Below are 14,369 nucleotides of genomic sequence, written 5' to 3'. Positions count from 1 at the left end.
AGATAGCATATGGCAGCTGGTACCTCACTTTTAAGTCAAGGACTTTTAATAAACAGGAGCACATTCACATTTTTCTGCTGGTTATTACCATAATCAAATAAGTCCTCTTTCTTGTTTCAAATGTGGCAGCTGTGGTTGCCAGGAAATTTTACGAAAATGGAGACAGTTATCAAACTGGTCTGTGCATTTTATGCGATCAGAGACTTTTGTGCAACCTCCAGAGACATGGAAACATATAAACAGGAAGGTAGCTCATTGAGCTGAGAAGGACCAGAATGAGGTAAGTTTCGGTTTATATTTTGAGGTTCTGCCATGTCCAGATCATGAAGATGTTATGCATAAATCTGAGCTGAACAAGGAGTTTATTGTGTTTGGTACATATGAAAGATTTCCATACATTTTCTTTCCTTGCCGTGTACATACTTGCGGCATTTCCACAGAACTGTTTGTACATTTTGCCTTCAAAACTGTAATTAAATGACATTTCTCAGGTAAAACCACAGCTTGACCTAGCAGTCATACAGATTACTCTGCTCACTTGCTAGGATGCCCTTTCGTTAATTCCATTACTTGAAGCACTGAAGGAAGGAAAGGGGGGGGGGGGGGGCAGAGGGAGGAGAGTGGCGCAGCTTACAAAGACCGAGCACATAATTCAAATTCTGTGTATTCACTTTGCAGACATAGTTGCTTTCTTTCCTCCACTGAGATATTTGCACAAATATCATTAATTATAATTAACTGCAGTGACTCCATATACACACATCAAAAAAAGTTTTGCATCACCTTTGTTCTGAGAGTTCCGAAACCTGTACAGAAGATTGGAATAGAGATCAACATAAACATCATTTTCGCCCTTTTTATTGCTCATGAAAACCACACATTGCATGTTGTACCACCATACAGCGAGACCTTCAGAGGTTGTGGACCAGATTGCTGTACACACCGGTACCTCTGATACCCAGTAGCACGTCCTCTTGTTATGATGCTTGCCTGTATTCATCGTGGCATACTATCCACAAGTTCATCAAGGAACTGTTGGTCCAGATTGTCCCACTCCTGAATGGCGATTCGGCATAGACCCCTCAGACCGGGCCGGCCGAAGTGGCCGTGTGGTTAAAGGCGCTGCAGTCTGGAACCGCAGGACCGCTACGGTCGCAGGTTCGAATCCTGCCTCGGGCATGGATGTTTGTGATGTCCTTAGGTTAGTTAGGTTTAACTAGTTCTAAGTTCTAGGGGACTAATGACCTCAGCAGTTGAGTCCCATAGTGCCCAGAGCCATTTGAGCCCTCAGACCGGTTGGTGGGTCAAGTCTCCATAAACAGCCCTTTTCAATCTATCCCAGGCATGTTTGATAGGGTTCATGTCTGGAGAACATGCTGACCACTGTAGTTGAGCAATGTCATTATCCTGAAGGAAGTCATTCACAAGATGTGCATGACGGGGGCGCAAATTGTCATCCATGAAGACAAATGCCTTGCCAATATGCTGCCTATATGATTGCACTATCGGTTGGAGGATGACATTCATGTATCGTACAGCCATAATGGTGCCTTCCATGGTCACCAGCAGCGTTCATCAGTCCCACATAATGCCACCCCAAAATAGTAGGGAACCTACATGTTGCTGCACTCACACTGTGTCTAAGGCTTTCAGCCCGACCAGGTTACCTCCAAACACGTCTCTGATGATTGTCTGGTTGAAGGCATATGCAACACTCATTGGTGAAGAGAACATGATGCCAATCCTGAGCAGTCCATTCGGCTTGTTGTTGGGCCCATCTGTACCATGCTGCATGGTGTTGTGGTTGTAAAGATGGACATCGTCATGGACATTGAGAATGAAGTTGCACATCAAGCAGCTTATTGTGCACAGTTTGAGTTGTAACATAACATTCTGTAGCTGCACAAAAAGCAGTATTCAATATAGTGGCAATGCTGGCAGGGATCCCCTGAGTCATAATCCATAGGTTGGGGTCATCCACTGCAGTAGTAGCCCTTGCACAGCCTGTGCGAGGCATATCATCGACAGTTCCTGTCTCTCTGTATCTCCTCCATGACCGAGCAACATAGCTTTGGTTCACTCCAAGACACCTGGTCACTTCCCTTGTTGAGAGCTCTTCCTGGCACAAACTAACAATGTGAATGTGATCGAACCATGGTATTGACCATCTAGGCATGACTGAACTACAGACAACACGAACCATGTACCTCCTTCCTGGTGGAAAGACTGGAACTGATTGGCTGTCGGACTCCCTCCGCCTAATAGGCGCTTCTCATGCTTGGTTGTTTACATCTTTGGGCGGGTTTAGTGACATCTCTGAATAGTCAACGGGACTGTGTCTATGATACAATATCCACAGACAACATACATCTTCAGAAGTTCTGGGAACCGGGGTGATGCAAAACTTTTTTTGATGTGTGTATTAAAAATTTAAATCAGAGCATAGTAGTAAAGATCACAAACAGACGTGCTGATCTTTCATTTTGCTTGTAAAGGGTGCTAATAGTTACAAGATCAGTTATATTCACCATCAGCCAATGCTTATGTACATACCTTCTCTCAAACAGTTTTGTATACGTGGATTTTCACAGTTCTCTTCCCTAGAACGCAAAAACAATAAAAAGTCTCAGTTAAACACTAGTTATTTAGAACCATGTAATTTGAGCTATAAAGTGATTTTAGTAATGGGAGCAGAAACATAATAATATAATAAGTATTAAGTGTTGTGTTTGATTGCCCAATATTTGTTACTGTCAGAGGGCCTTTAAATGGGCAATATGTCACACACAAACTACAGAAATCAGCTTACTAATCAAAGGTATTTTCTCAACTTGATTTGACCTTAAAATGGGTGCAAATGAATATCTTTCTCAATGATAAAAATACATACTACACCTAATAACTTTCTTGTTTACCAGTCGCATTACTGCAGGTATTCATGAAAGTAAGCAGCAAACATATGTCTTGCAGTACTAACAGGTATATGCAGTCCCAGAAACTTAAATAGCTGGAGTATTTGTATAGGTGTTCTTTTAATCCATTTTTAATGTTTTGAAAATTTTCAGTTTTCTGCCTTTGCTACAGCAGGGAAAAAACTGCACTAGAATATCCAAGATGCAAAATCTATTTGAACACTGTGTTACATCCTACTTTGTGACTGGATGCATGGGTGTCCTCAGAAATTTATATAGAGGGAGGCAAGACTAAAATTGGCATTTTTTATATAAATGAGTTGTTCAGTTTCCAAATGTGTCATGCCACAGGAACTAAACTTCATAAGTTACACAAAAGACTTATTATATCCCAGAGAATTAATGGATATCCACTATTCCAAAGAAGTGATGATTACCCACTCACTTCTAAAAGTTTATATAATGCCAAGATCACCGAAAGTGCCTTTTACAATATCTGGTGCCACAGTCTCAACAGCATCTACAGTTTTCAAAGAACTGATCATTCTGTTGTTACACTAATACCCCCCTACAACTTTTTTAATTTATTACAGAATTTGTTATCTCCTTTCTCTTTCACTGAAAAAAAAAAAAAAAAAAAAAAATTCTTAACATTTTGATATCATGTGAGCATGTAAATTAAAAAGCTTGTCTGGCTGAATCACTGACAGTCACTTTCAACTGTTTTATACATAAATAAACAAATATATTGAACATGCCATTGCTTATATGCAAGAGATTGAGACTCCCTCCTTATTAATTATAGCAACAGAGATTAACACTGCAAAATATGTAAGATATCTAACTCAAACTTTCAGTCTACCAAGAGTTGTGCATGTTAAATGTGTGAAATTTGTTACTATTATTCCAGAACTACAACATCTAGATTCCAGTAGTTGAACAAATAATACACTGTAAAGTAGTTACATTCACTCAGTCATTACTTAGCTGCCTACAGTTCAGTGGGCCCTATGTAATCAGTGTATGTTGCAACACTTGACATAGCCCTTCAAATTTTTTTAAGTCCATTTATTTGAGATACAAATGTTGCCATCTGTATAATATAGTCAGGACCTTATTACATAGGTGGTGCATCTCATGATTATAAAATATGTGCCAGGGCATACAGAGTACATTGTGGCTGATAAAATATCATAACAACCCATCATGGTAACTGCAAAAACAATCAATTTTTGACAAAATAATTTAACTGTGTAGGTAAAAAATCTACTCACCAAATGGTGGCAGAACAAACACATAAAAGAGGGTTGTAATTAGGCAAGCTTTCGGAGCCAGTGGCTCCTTCTTCAGGCAGAAGGGTTGAACAAGAAGGAAGAAGTGTGAAGGAAAAGAGCTGGAGAGGTCTACAAAAAGGGCTAGATTTTGGGAAAGTCACCCAGAACCATGGGTCAGGAGAGACTTACCGTATGGGATGAGAAGGTAAGTCTCCCCTGACCCATAGTTATGGGTGACTATCCCAAAATCTACCCCTTTTCCTAGAGTTCTCCGGTCCTTTTCCTTCACCCCTCTTCCTTCTCCTTAAACCCTTCTGCCTGAAGAAGGAGCCCCTGGCTCCGAAAGCTTGCCTAATTACAACCCTCTCTTATGTGTGTGTTCTGCCGCCACTTGGTGAGTAGATTTTTTATCTATACAATTAAATTATTTCATCATGGTAACTGGTAACATATACAAATATTTTAGATCATTAAGGAAAAAAGGTAAATACCAGTTTAAGTACACTGTTGTTCTGTCCTTTAGACTGCATTGCAACCCACTTCAGAGGCACTGCAATTTAATTCACCACTGGCCATTTACAAAATGCCTATATGCCCCTTCTCTGCTCTCACTTTAACTGGATCACTACCTTTCCCTCCACTCCATGCAACTCTCTCTCTCTCTCTCTCTCTCACTCTGTGTGTGTGTGTGTGTGTGTGTGTGCGTGCGTGTGTGCGTGTGTGCGTGTGCGTGTGTGTGGGCGCACGCGAACTGCCCTCCAATTTGAGGCATATTATAGAGGCAGCTTGCTTAACTTCTTACCAAAAAAAAAAAAATGACTTGCTAGTTATAATATTGCTTATACATACAGAATATGTTACTTGAAGCATGTTTTGAAACTGAGTCACACAAATAATTTGTGAAGTCTCTGATTCCTATCTTTTAGAGGTGTCTGGGAAAGTCTCGATGATCAACATTAGGTTCCATCTATGACAATCTAATTCAAAAACCATGATTAGAAGCAATCATTACTTCTACATGCTATAAAAGCAATTAGTTGTCATCATACTGCACAACTGGTAAGTGTTTACAACAGCTTCTTTAATATTTATGCATATTTACATAGGTAAATGATAAAATTGTGTTTACATTTTGTTAGAATAGAGGTATGTTTGGAATGAAGACTGTTACTATATGAAATGTTCTTTAGCAATCATCTGGGTTGTCATGGAAGCACTCATAAGGTACCAACAGCAGAGCAAGTTAATATCATCAAACATTCTAATGAATTGATACCTAGATGTTGTAACTCTCTCAATTTAAACGTATTGGTAACTTCTGTCCTAGGTTGTGCGCTATGACAGAGAACCAGTTTCACTTTCATAGGTTCACATCCTGAGACTGTATTTGATTTTTTACTGTTCTCTACAAGAAGCTTAGCATGCCCCCCCCCTTTTTTTTTTGAGTCATCAGTGTTCTGACTGGTTTGATGTGGCCTACCATGAATTTCTCTCCTGTCCCAACATCTTCACATCAGAGTTGCACTTGCAACCTATGTCATCAATTATTTGCTGGCTGTGTTCCAATCTCTGTCTTCTTTTACAGTTTTTATCCTCTACAGCTCCCTGTAGTACCATGGAAGTTATTCTGCAATGTCTTAACAGATGTCTTACCATCCTGTCCCTTCTTAGTGTCAGTGTTTTCCATGTATCCCTTTCCTCACCAACTCTGCAGAGAATCTCCTCAATGCATACCTTATCAGTTCACCAAATTTTCAACATTCTTCTGTAGCATCACATCACAAATGCTTTGATTCTCTGCTGTTCCAGTTTTCCCACAGTCCAGTTTGACTACCATACAATGCTGTGCTCCAAACGTACATTCTCCTAAATTTCTCTCTCAAATTAAGGCCCATGTTTGATATTACTAGACTTCTCTTGGATGGGAATCCCTTTTTGCCAGTGCTAATTTGCTTTTGATGTCCTCCTTTTCCCATCTGTTATGGGTTATTTCCTGAAGAAGAGAAATTTGTTAACATAGAATATAGATTTAAGCGTCAGGAAGTAATTTCTGAAAGTATTTGTATGGAGTGTGGCCATGTATGGAAGTGAAACATGGACAATAAATAGTTTAGACAAGAAGAAAATAGAAGCGTTCGAAATGTGCTGCTACAGAAGAATGCTGAAGATTAGATGGGCAGATCACATAACTAATGAGGAGGTATTGAATAGGATTGGGGAGAAGAGAAGTTTGTGGCACAACTTGACTAGAAGAAGGGATCGGTTGGTAGGACATGTTCTGAGGCATCAAGTGATCACCAATTTAGTATTGGAGGGCAGTGTGGAGGGTAAAAATTGTAGAGGGAGACCAAGAGATGAATACACTAAGCAGACTCAGAAGGATGTAGGATGCAGTACGTACTGGGAGATGAAGCAGCTTGCACAGGATAGAGTAGCATGGAGAGCTTCATCAAACCAGTCTCTGGACTGAAGACCACAACAACATGTAATTTCTACATATTTGTACAGAAACAAGATCTGTTCTTAGTTTATTTTACAAATATGAGGGTTATGCAGAAAGTAATGCAGCTCATTTTGTTTCTTCAATAATTCTTTATTGAACATAATGAGAATTACACAAACGAAAGACTGGTGTTTTATCTACACACCCAATTTTTCCACGCAATCTCCATCCTGTTCTATGGCCTTCCTTCAGAGCAAGACAAAGGCATGTATGCCCTGTTGGTACCAACCCTTGTCCTGGTGGCAGAGCCAGTGCTTCACTGTGTGAGTACCTCTTCATCTTCCTCAAAATGTCTTTCATGAATGGGATCCTTTAATGGCCCAAACAAATGGAAGTCCGAGGGGGGCTAGGTCAGGTGTGACAGCCGTGGATCGCCTCCCCGACTGCTGCAAATCGTGGAGCTCCACTGAACCGCCTTCTAATGACCTCACCCTCCTTGCCCAGTGACTAACTGTACTTCTGTCGACAGCAGATGCTCCTTAGACTTTGCACAAGCATTTGTGAATATTCTCCACAGTTTCTTTCTCTGCAGTGACATTCAATGACGGCGTGTTACTTGTAATGTACATCACCTACAGACACCATTTTGAAACTGTTCTGCAGCTACGCTATCTGTCAGAAGTGACAGAAACTTTGTGCTCTCACTCAGGAGACTTCACATAATACATACATAATGTTTCACATTTGTAGCATTGTTTTCAGCTGAGGAAAAGAATTTGGTGCACTACTTTCTGGGCAACCTTCGTATGTCATCTGTATAATTAAAAAAATAATAATATGAATCAGGATAGATTGCTTCTCACCACATAGAGGAAACACTGAATGGCAGACAAGCACATTTGACGGTAGTCTGTTGGAAGAAAAAGTCAGCTTTTCGTCAAAGTCGTTCACAAGATCAGAGACAAACACACATGTGGCTTCCGTTGTCACCATGCATAGTGCCACTGCAGTGCCCCAAGACAACAGTGGCAATGTGTGTGAGTAGTGCCTGTTCAAATGTATATTTGCTTGTCTTTCATCTGATGAAGGACTGTGTCCAAAACTTGGTACTTTCCAAGAGTCTACTTTTAAATGTGCCTGTTTGCCACTTAAGGACTCGTCGATGTGGTGACAAGCAGTGTATCCTAATTCATGTTATTATTCCATTTTGTATTTTCCATTATTTTAATGTGAGTATTCTGATAGCTAATTCAGATTGTAATTTGATCAATTTTGAAAGATAATGTATGTTGTTGGATATAGGTGATCTATAACAATTCAAATTAAGTAGATTTACTGCATATGAGGTGGTTTAAGGGAAGAGGTATGTCTCACTAAGTTCCTTATTGTTTTTGTGTGTTCCTTGTCAAGCTTATCGTTCTATGTTACATCTGGCTGTAGCTTTTGTTTCTGCTGATTTCTTGTGTTGCCAGGCTTTGTCTGCAAAATGGTCAGTGCTTAATTCACATGTGTTATTTTGTGTCCTGTTTTGGATTAAAGGAGACCACTCACCAAAAAAGAGGAGCATTGAATTGTTGACAGGCACATGTGAAAGAAAGTTGTGGTGAGTAGAGGGAGAGGGAGGAAGGGATGTGGACTAAGGGTGGGAGGCTAGCATCTCAAAGGGAGGCAATTAGTTTGCTGGCTAGGAATGTGAAAGCGGGGGTGGCAGGTACATGGGATAAGCACGTAATGCATAATAGTAGGGGCTGGTGGGAAGCAGTGTACACTTAAAACGATGTGGGGACGTAAGTTGAGAGGGGTTCTTATGTTGCCCTCAGTGTGTGCCACTCCCCATCGGCCCCTGCAATCATGCATCACATGCCTAGCCTGTATATCTACCACCTGTCCCCTTCTGCACTTCTAGCAGGCAACCCTCCCGCCCCCTCCCCCCACCCCCCTGAGTCACTTGCCACCAACCCCCAATCCCATTTTCTCTCTCTCTCTCTCTCTCTCTCTCTCTCTCTCTCTCTCTCTCTCTCTCTCTGTGTGTGTGTGTGTGTGTGTGTGTGTGTGTGTGTGTGTGTGTGTGTGTGTGTGTGTGGTTTTTTTACTCTAGTTTGTCAAAGGATAACTCTGAAAACTAGCTGGTTTTCTTTATTTTGCATGTGCCTATTGACAACTCAACAATTCTGATTTTCGGTGTCTGGTCTCCTTTAATCCAAAAGTTCTTAGATTTTACGATAATTTTACTACAACATTTGTGTCCTGTTTCATGCAGATCTGTTGCAACAACTAACTTAACTGCAATTATTTGCTTAAAGAGCTCCTGTATGTTCACAAAATCTAATGTCAGAGACTCTCTCTGTCCATCAAATACAGAAGGTTCCATAAGTGTAAAAGATACGAGCACCACATTCCTATCTCATGCACTTATTGCCTCCTCTCCCACTTGAGACACCTTTCCATCGCTGCCTCAGTGCTTGTACAATACTAGTAGGACACAATCTGAAGTAAGCTGTTATGATTACTCCTGTCATTATTTATATTCCAATCAGATGTTGACATTGTCATATTTAGATTGTTATTGTTTGTATTCAGAAATCTAGCAAATTTTATAGTTTTTGCACTATATCGTATGTGATTCTCTTAAGATGCAAGGAATACATGTGAACCAACAATCTCAATACCTGTCGGTCTTCTGGCATTCTCTACAGTAATGTTTTGGGTGAGATAGTTTTTAAACAACTGACTGATAAAAATTTCTCACAAAATTTATTATTTTATCTGTGTTGGAATATGAATAAAATATCTATTATTAGGTGGTAAAGATATTATGAACATAGCTTGCTGGAAATAGCATCATTCTGTCGACTCTGTCACAGGTAACAGGACTGTTTATTATGAAAAAAAACTGTCCGTGCATATCTCTACGTCTCTACTCAAGCTTGTAAATATCACATGCAATAATGTGGGGTTTCTTTGGTTAAGGGATGTTGTATTGTGTAACAGAATGAATTAAATCTTTTTGGCAAAAGTTGCAACAGAAATCCCAGGATTTAAACAAAAAGCAGAACATAGGGAAGGCAGTGAGTCATCTATAGCTCATTGATGTGTGTGACATAGATGTATGTAAAAGAATAAACATTTTACTACCTTTGGAACAACTGCTCTTTTTTGTAGTTTTAGTAAACAGTTTCCTGCAGACACCCAAATCCATTTCTCTGTGGCTGCAGGTGGGTTTGGTTGGGTAGTTGAATGCAGGAAAGATGGCTACATAAACTAAAAAAAGTGGGAAAAGTACAGTCACTCAAAAACTGCGAAGGTCTGTAGACTGTTACCTTCCTCATTTTTGTTTATTCACTCTCATTTTGGTTTCTACTTGAAGAACTTGCATTCTGATAAATTTTACTTACCAATGTTAAATGAGACATTTATTAATCACAGAAATAGCAGCATTGTCTCCAGAACTGAACATGGCTGAATCAAGAGGAAGAACTTGACCAGAGACTTAAAAGGTCCTGTGACAAGGTAGGCTGTGAATTCCTGGACATGTACTGTATGGTTGAAAACTGTGGTGTCCCCCTTAATGGGTCAGGTATGCAATGCACATCAGAGGCTGCAACCCAGGTAACTGATGGTGTGTGGAATGCGCACAAGGGTTGCTTAGATTATGCAACTCTCCATCCAGTCTAGATAACGATAGCTGCAGGAGACCCAGAAGTATAAGTGTAAGATCCAAAATAATGCCCTTCACAGGTGAGAGAATTAAAATCCTAATAGTTAACTGCTGAAGCACTCACAACAAAGTGCCACAGTCTGAAGTGCTGCTGAAAAGCAATGAAGCGTACTACTACATACAGAAAGCTGGAAATTGATAGCAGTGAGATCTTTGAGGAAAATTTAATTGAACATTGACACAATAGGCTAATGGAAATTGGAGGTGGTGTATTTGTTGCAGTAGATGAGAACTCAAATCCATCTAGATAGAAATTGAAACTGTATGTAAGATTGCGCAAGACTAAGTATCAGGGGTGGGGATAAAATGGTGTTTGGAGTCTTCTGTCACCCATCAGACTCACCTCCTGACACAACAGAAAATTTAGAGAAACCTTCAGCTCTCTTACTTGGTCATGCCACACCTGTGTCATGGAAATACATGAACGAGAAATCATAAATGCCGTCAGAGGCAAAGATGAAATAATAAAAGTGTTTCAGAGTGATATCGATGCTCTAAACATATGTACATTGTTGTCAGTGCCAAATACAGTGACTTTCAAAAGGGTAGGCAAAATTACTGTGACCAATAAATTCGCTGCATTGGATGTTGAAGAATGTTATGAAATACTGCGTGAAAAAAAGACTGTTCGTCACTCGCTGGCTAATGAATACAAGATGTCCGAGATGGAAGTGAAGCAGTGTCTGCAGAAACACGAGGTGAAATTATTTGGGGACAGCCACATATGAAACATCTCAAATCTAATGTCAATGCAGGCCGGGAACAGTATAAGTATTTACAGACACAGTTACTGCTGGTATAAACATGAAAGCTCCAAACTCACAAAAAAGGACTGTGTAGTGCTGATCGGAGGTGCAAACAACATAAACAAAAACAGTGCCAACAGATTCATCAAGAAACTGATCTTAGTAATACAATACTTACGCTTCACCAATGTTATTGTAGCCACTCTACCACTCAGGTATGACCTGCCTGATTGGTCATGTGTCAATACAGAAATCAGGCAAACTAATGATAAACTGAGATATTTTTGTGCTAAATTTACAAATGTAAAATTATTAGCTATTAGTGGCTACAAAAGGAACAGTTTCACTGGACATGGTAGGCACCTGAATCAGTGTGGCAAAAGGGAACTTATCACAAATATAAACCAGGCTACAGGTATTTCGAAAGCTTCTATTCTCTTCTTGTCCAAACTACTTACCGTCCATGTTTCAGTTCCATACATGGCTACACTCCATACAAGTACTTTCAGAAACGACTTTCTGACACTTAATCTATACTCGATGTTAACAAATTTCTCTTCTTCAGAAACGCTTTCCTTGCCATTGCCAGTCTACATTTTATATCCTCTCTACTTCGACCATCATCAGTTATTTTGCTCCCCAAATGGCAAAACTCCTTTACTACTTTAAGTGTCTCATTTCCTAATCTAATTCCCGCAACATCATCCAAGCTAACTCAACTAAATTCCATTATCCTTGTTTTGCTTTCATTTATGTTCATCTTCCAATATTTCTACGGAATCCAAACTGATATTCCCCACGGTCACAGAAATTACATATAAATGTGTAAAAAAACAATATTTAATAATGTACACCATGAGATAAAAAAATCTATAAAATCACTACAGGCCAGGAGACGCTTTACTACTGTGACAACCTGTGTAAAGTTTGAAGAGACTTAATGCATAAAACTTGAATGCAGAGCCATTGAGGAAAGGGCACAATAAAGATACAAACAATTGCATATATGACACATCAGTTCCCAAAATTTCTTCTTATTAAACCATGAGAAACAGTCTACAGTCAATATTCTAGATATTTTAACATCATTAGTTTTCCTGGGAGTAACACATCTGAGCTAAACACTGTAACTACCACCTAATGATGGAACAAAGCCTATGAAATGCATTGTAAATAAAAACTTAGCATTTTATATGTATTTTAAAAAGAGTCATGAAAACACCTTACCAAACATGTTTATGTACAGAAATTTATTAATAATATTTGTGAGTGAGTAACAATAACCGCTTACCAGCCACTGCACAGGAAGAAGTGGAACAGTGCTAGCATGCAACACAAATTTAAAGCTTTAATTTAAACCTTAGCTACAACTTCAGTGTTATTTTCTGATAATTTCCTGTAGACATATTTTAATGTGGCTTTTGTAGAAATTAATTCTCTCCTTCACCATCTGCTACAACTTTTCTCCAACATGTTTACTATCTTTATCCTTATTGAGGAACTACAGTAAAGTATCATACCTTGAGTTTCACTGTGTTCTTAAACTTGTGTGTCTATCAGTCCTGTTCCAGGTATTCCAGTGCTGGTGGCCAATAAATAATCTCATATTGGAGTAAAATCAAACAACAGAAACTCCAGGTTGGTATATCAACAATATTAGGAAAAGGATAGATTGCTGTACACCGTAAAGATGATCGATTGATTTGCAGACACATACAACAAAAAGACTGTTACATGTTATAGCTACCAGCCAAAGCCTTATTCAGCAAAGAAAAAACACATTCACACAAGCAAGCACACCTCATGCACACATGACCACTACCACCAGCATTTCCAACACAAATGTGTAACAGTCTTTTGATTGTGCTTGTCTGAAACTCAATGGATCATGGTGAGTAGCAACCTATCCTTTTCCTAATATTGCTCATGTTAGAGTAATCTTTTTAATGAGAACATACCTTCCATTCAGCCATAGTCTGTCACTTTGAAACTCGGAGCTAATCATTATAGTTGTCTTCGCACACAGCTGAAAAAAAGGAAGTGAAAACATTCAAGACATACAATGCAGAGAACAGTTATTGGTCTTCGTTTGTTTAAATGAGCTAAATTATTTTTCATGTGAGCAGTACAAAATATCCATTACAGCACTTGCTCTGTTACAAACATTCATACTCACAAAGCATGAATACATTTTCTTGAGCTAAACAAAAAGGCACAGTAAAGCCACTGAAGTGAAATCCATCTTTCAGTGTATGAATTTTCTGGAGAAGCCACACTACAATGTCATTACTCAGTTTGGTGAAAAGGTGATATAAATTTCACAATTTTATACCTTGTGAATTCAAACAAAAATAAATAAATAATTCTCTCTTTAGTAGTAAAACTTATGTTTTTTATACACACATCAAAAAAGTCTTGCATCACTCCGGTTCCCAGAACTCCTGAAGATGGATGTTGTCTGTGGATATTGTATCACAGTCACGGTCCCTCTGACTGTTCAGAGAAGTCACTAAACCTGCCCAAAGATGCAAACAACCATTCATGAGCAGCACCTATTAGATGGAGGGAGTCCGACAGCCAATCAGTTCCAGTCATTTCACCAGGAAGGAGGTGCACGGCTTATGTTGTCTGTAGTTCAACCATGCCTAGACAGTCAATACTATGGTTCAATCGCATCTGCATTGTTACTTTGTGTCAGGAAGAGCTCTCAACAAGGGAAAGTGTTCAGAGGTCTCGGAGTGAACCAAAGCGATGTTGTTCAGACATGGAGGAGATACAGAGAGACAGGAACTGTCGATGACATGCCTCACTGAGGCTGCCCATGAGCTACTAATGCAGTGGATGGCCACTACCTATGGATTATGGCTCGGAGGAACCCTGACAGCAATACCACCATGTTGAATAATGCTTTTTGTGCAGCCACAGGATGTTGTGTTACAACTCAAACTGTGCACAATAGGCTGCATGATGTGCAACTTCATTCTTGATGTCCACATGGCAAGGTCCAACTTTGCTACCATGAGTCCATGCAGCGTGGTACAATTGGGCCCAAGAACATGCTGAATGGACCCCTCAGGACTGGAATCACGTTCTCTTCACTGATGAGTGTTGCATATACCTTCAACCAGACAATTGTTGGAGATGTGTTTGGAGGCAACCCAGTTGGGCTGAATGCCTTAGACACACTGTCCAGCGAGTGCAGCAAGGTGGAGGTTCCCTGTTGTTTTGGGGTGGCATTATGTGGGGCCAATGTACACAGCTGGTGGTCATGGAAGA

At 39.7% G+C, this 14,369-nt stretch overlaps 1 protein-coding gene across 6 annotated transcripts in view; it reads right to left on the bottom strand.

Annotated features, from left to right (window-relative positions):
* The window catches only part of LOC124795101 (diphosphomevalonate decarboxylase-like), a 65,592-nt gene that overhangs the window by 33,298 nt on the left and 17,925 nt on the right, over positions 1 to 14,369 (bottom strand). For all 6 annotated transcript variants that reach the window (XM_047258944.1, XM_047258942.1, XM_047258943.1 and 3 more), the window contains 2 exons: positions 13,052 to 13,119; positions 2,554 to 2,600 (listed from right to left, as the gene is read on the bottom strand). In XM_047258944.1, coding sequence (XP_047114900.1) covers positions 2,554 to 2,600; positions 13,052 to 13,098 — 94 coding nt within the window. In that variant the 5' untranslated portion in view covers positions 13,099 to 13,119. The remainder of the gene's footprint in view (positions 1 to 2,553; positions 2,601 to 13,051; positions 13,120 to 14,369) is intronic.

This window comes from Schistocerca piceifrons, chromosome 4 (genome assembly GCF_021461385.2).
Source record: "Schistocerca piceifrons isolate TAMUIC-IGC-003096 chromosome 4, iqSchPice1.1, whole genome shotgun sequence".
NCBI lineage: Eukaryota > Metazoa > Arthropoda > Insecta > Orthoptera > Acrididae > Schistocerca > Schistocerca piceifrons.
This window is presented reverse-complemented; position numbering and strand designations above follow the sequence as displayed.